The sequence below is a fragment of the Neomonachus schauinslandi genome, chromosome 3 (genome assembly GCF_002201575.2).
Source record: "Neomonachus schauinslandi chromosome 3, ASM220157v2, whole genome shotgun sequence".
Lineage (NCBI taxonomy): Eukaryota > Metazoa > Chordata > Mammalia > Carnivora > Phocidae > Neomonachus > Neomonachus schauinslandi.
Window position 1 is genome coordinate 184,940,510 of NC_058405.1, and position 3,137 is coordinate 184,943,646.

The following is a 3,137-nucleotide window of genomic DNA, read 5'->3' on the forward strand; positions in this document are numbered from 1 at the left end:
TGAGATCAAGAGTCACACACTCCACTGACTGAGCCAGCCAGGCACCCCAACAGAAATTTATTTCTCACAGTTCTGGAAGCTGGAAAGTCCAAGATCAAGGCACACGCCGTTCAGTGTCTGGTGAGGACCTGCTTCCTGGTTTGTAGATCGCCCCCTTCCGGCTGCATTTTACATGGAGGAGGGGGCCAGACAGCTCTTTTTATAAGGGCAGCAACGCTGTTCACAAGGGCCCCACCCTCATGACCTAAGCACCTCCAAATACTATTACATTGGGGATTAGCTTTCAACCTACGAATTTTGGGGTGGGACACATTCAGTCTATGGCGCCCCATAACCAAAGATGGTTATTGCTGGGAGCTGCCCAGGCCCTTAGCCTTCACTTATTTCTCCTCACCACTGCTGGGAAACTGACTCTCTGCCGAAAGACTGGCCAAATCCGGGTCCTGAGTCACCAGTGTGGACAGAGAGGTGCTGGGACTGGTTCCTTCTAACATTTAGATAAATGTTAATAAATAACATGTTAATAAATAAATGTTAATCGATAAATCGCCACCCGCGTCCCATGATTCCTGTGGGCACCAGCCCCTGCATCTATATACACACCTCCACTTTTCCCCAAAACATTTGCCTTTCTCTCCTCATGTACCTGCAAACTCAGCTGTAAATTATCCCGTGGGGCGCCTGGGTGGCCCAGTCGGTTCGGTTGAGCGTCTGCCTTCGGCTCAGGTCATGATCCCGGGGTCCTGGGATCGAGCCTGCTCCACGGGGAGCCTGCTTCTCCCTCTCCGCACTGCTGGTGTGCTCTCTCTCTCCCGCTGTCTCTCTCTCTCTCCAATAAGTACATAAAATCTTTAATAAATAAAGTGTCCTATGGACTCAGCCCACTAGGGCAGCCCCTCCAGAGGCTCAGGACCTCGCTGCACAGGTACCTATGACATCGCTAGCTGCCTACAGCCCCCTGTGACCTCGCTGCCTGAACAGGGCGAGCAGGGCCGTGGCCACTCCCTCAGCCAGCACAAGTGACCGAGGGCCCAGATGACCAGCAGACCCTCGGGAGAGGCCAGAGATGCCAGCATCCGCACACATGGCGACAGCAGACCCACGGACGGTCGTACAGAGGGGTCCCCAAATCAGGTCTCCCTCCCTGCAGATGCCCCAGTGGCTAACGGTGCTTTAGCGTCATCCGTCGAGTCGGTGACCTCCAAACCCACATCAGCGTCTGGGGACGAGGACAGGCCTGAAGCTGCTGAAAGGCACAGCCGGGAGCCCACGGAGGCCTCAAGTGCTCGGCAAACGTCCACGAGCCCCCAGGACCCAGCACGCGACAGACTGGTGCAAGACCCGGGCGTGACTCAGAGCCTTCAGACCTCCCTGCGTGACTCCCTGGCGGAAGAGACACGGCAGATGGCAGGTACCCCGGGCGGAGAACGAGAGTCAGCTCCGACTACCCCAAGGACTAAGGTTCAGCTCCGCGGTAGCATGGACGCTCAGCCCATCGTGAGCGCGGCAGACGTGGATGGCGAGCTTGGCAGTCAGGCCACCAGCACCACCGAAACTGTTGAGGAGGGACCGGAGGGTCCGGAGGCCTTGAACGCGGACACTGAAGCTTTGCCAGGAGCCGGGTCCCGGCGAGTGACTGCGGGGGATTTGGAGGACCGCTCGGGAGACCCGCAGGCTCAGCAGTTGCCTCCTTCCCCGGGAGGCAGCACCCCGCCCTCGCCTGGCCCCCAAGAGGCGGCCCTGGGGAGGAGGTCCCTAGACTCCAGGCTTTACGAGGCCAAGGAGGAGAACACCTACATGCGCTCCATGACCAGCTTGCTGGGCGGAGGTGGGGGGTCCATCAGCTCCCTGGCAGACGTCCTGGTGTGGTCTGAGACCACCATGGGCATGGCCACGGCCCTCCTGGCCTCCGGCCACAGCTCCGTGACCGACCTGCTCCACAGCACTGGGCCCAGCCTGCGCTCCGTCTCCAGCATCCTGGGGAGCACCTTCTCCTCTGGGCTGATGGCCGGGACTAGCTCGGCCCTGCGCTCCGTCACCCACGTGCTGGAGAGGGTGGAGCAGAGGACTGTAGAGGGTGTCCGCTCGGCCATGCGCTTCCTGACCAGCCACCTTCTTCCCGGCCAGGCCCACGCCGGCCCAAACTCTGAGTAGCCCCACGGAGGGAGCCCCGAAGGGCTGGCTCAGCAGCCTCTGAGAGCCCTGGCACCCTCACGCCGGCTCCCTTGCCCACCCCTGCCCTGGCTGGCTCTCCCCAGATCGGACAATAAAGCACCGGCGAGCGTTTATTTTCTAAGCGCAGAAAGGTGTCCCCTGAGGGCTTCTCGGGTTGTCCCGTTCAGGGGGCCTGGGGGATGAAGTCCAGAAAGAGCAGAGCCTGGCAGGATGGGGGGGCCAGGCGTGGGGGCCTCAGACCTGCAAACATTGACCCTGGCTGGACCTCCAACCAGGTGAGTGGGTTCCTGAGGCAGTGAGACCTGCTCCTTCCCCAGGGCCTGCTGGTGTAATGGGCTGGGGGGGCCCTGCTGGTGTAACGGGCTGGGGGGGCCCTGCTGGTGTAACAGGTTGGGGGAGCCCTGCTGGTGTAACGGGTTGGGGGGCCCTGCTGGCGTAATGGGCTGGGGGGCCCCTGCCGGCATCGCGGGCTGGGACCCCCCCCCCAGTGAGATTGAGAGGACGGAGCCAGACCAATGTGGGTTCACACCCCAGTGCTGTTACTGATCCTGGGCAAGTCGCTTCACCCTCTGAACCTCCAATTCTCACCCATAGGACGGAGAAGGGGCCCACACGGTGAGGATGTTTAGGAGACGAAAGGGAAACAAGGAGGCAGGGCCTACCTCGCAGCGTCTGGCACCTAACAAGCGCACACATTACAGCCGCCATCTCTCCTCCAGCAGGCCGGGCAGGAGCAGGAGCAGGATCTAGGCAGGGGGGCCAACTGTCCCTGTTTGCCTGAGACTAAGAGGGTTCCTGGGATGTGGGACTTTCAGGTGTAAAACCAGGAAAATCCCGGGCAAACTGCGGCGAGTTGGTCACCCTAGACCCAGGTTTCTTTATAAATGTCTACGTTGGAAAGGGAGCGCCTGGCAGGATAGGGTGTCACGTGACTTGGTGAGCGGCGCTCCAGCGACATATCA

At 60.6% G+C, this 3,137-nt stretch overlaps 1 protein-coding gene across 1 annotated transcript; it reads left to right on the forward strand.

Moving 5' to 3' along the window:
- Window positions 1–1,479: 1,479 nt before the first annotated feature.
- TEX44 (testis expressed 44) lies at window positions 1,480–2,205 on the forward strand. The gene has a single exon (XM_021690363.1). The coding sequence runs from the start codon at window positions 1,480–1,482 to the stop codon at window positions 2,152–2,154; it is 675 nt and encodes a 224-aa protein (XP_021546038.1). The 3' UTR covers window positions 2,155–2,205.
- Window positions 2,206–3,137: the final 932 nt, after the last annotated feature.

Excerpts from the sequence above, each read along its gene's own strand:
- TEX44 (XM_021690363.1), top strand. The coding sequence starts at position 1,480 with ATGGACGCTCAGCCCATCGTGAGCGCGGCAGACGTGGATGGCGAGCTT.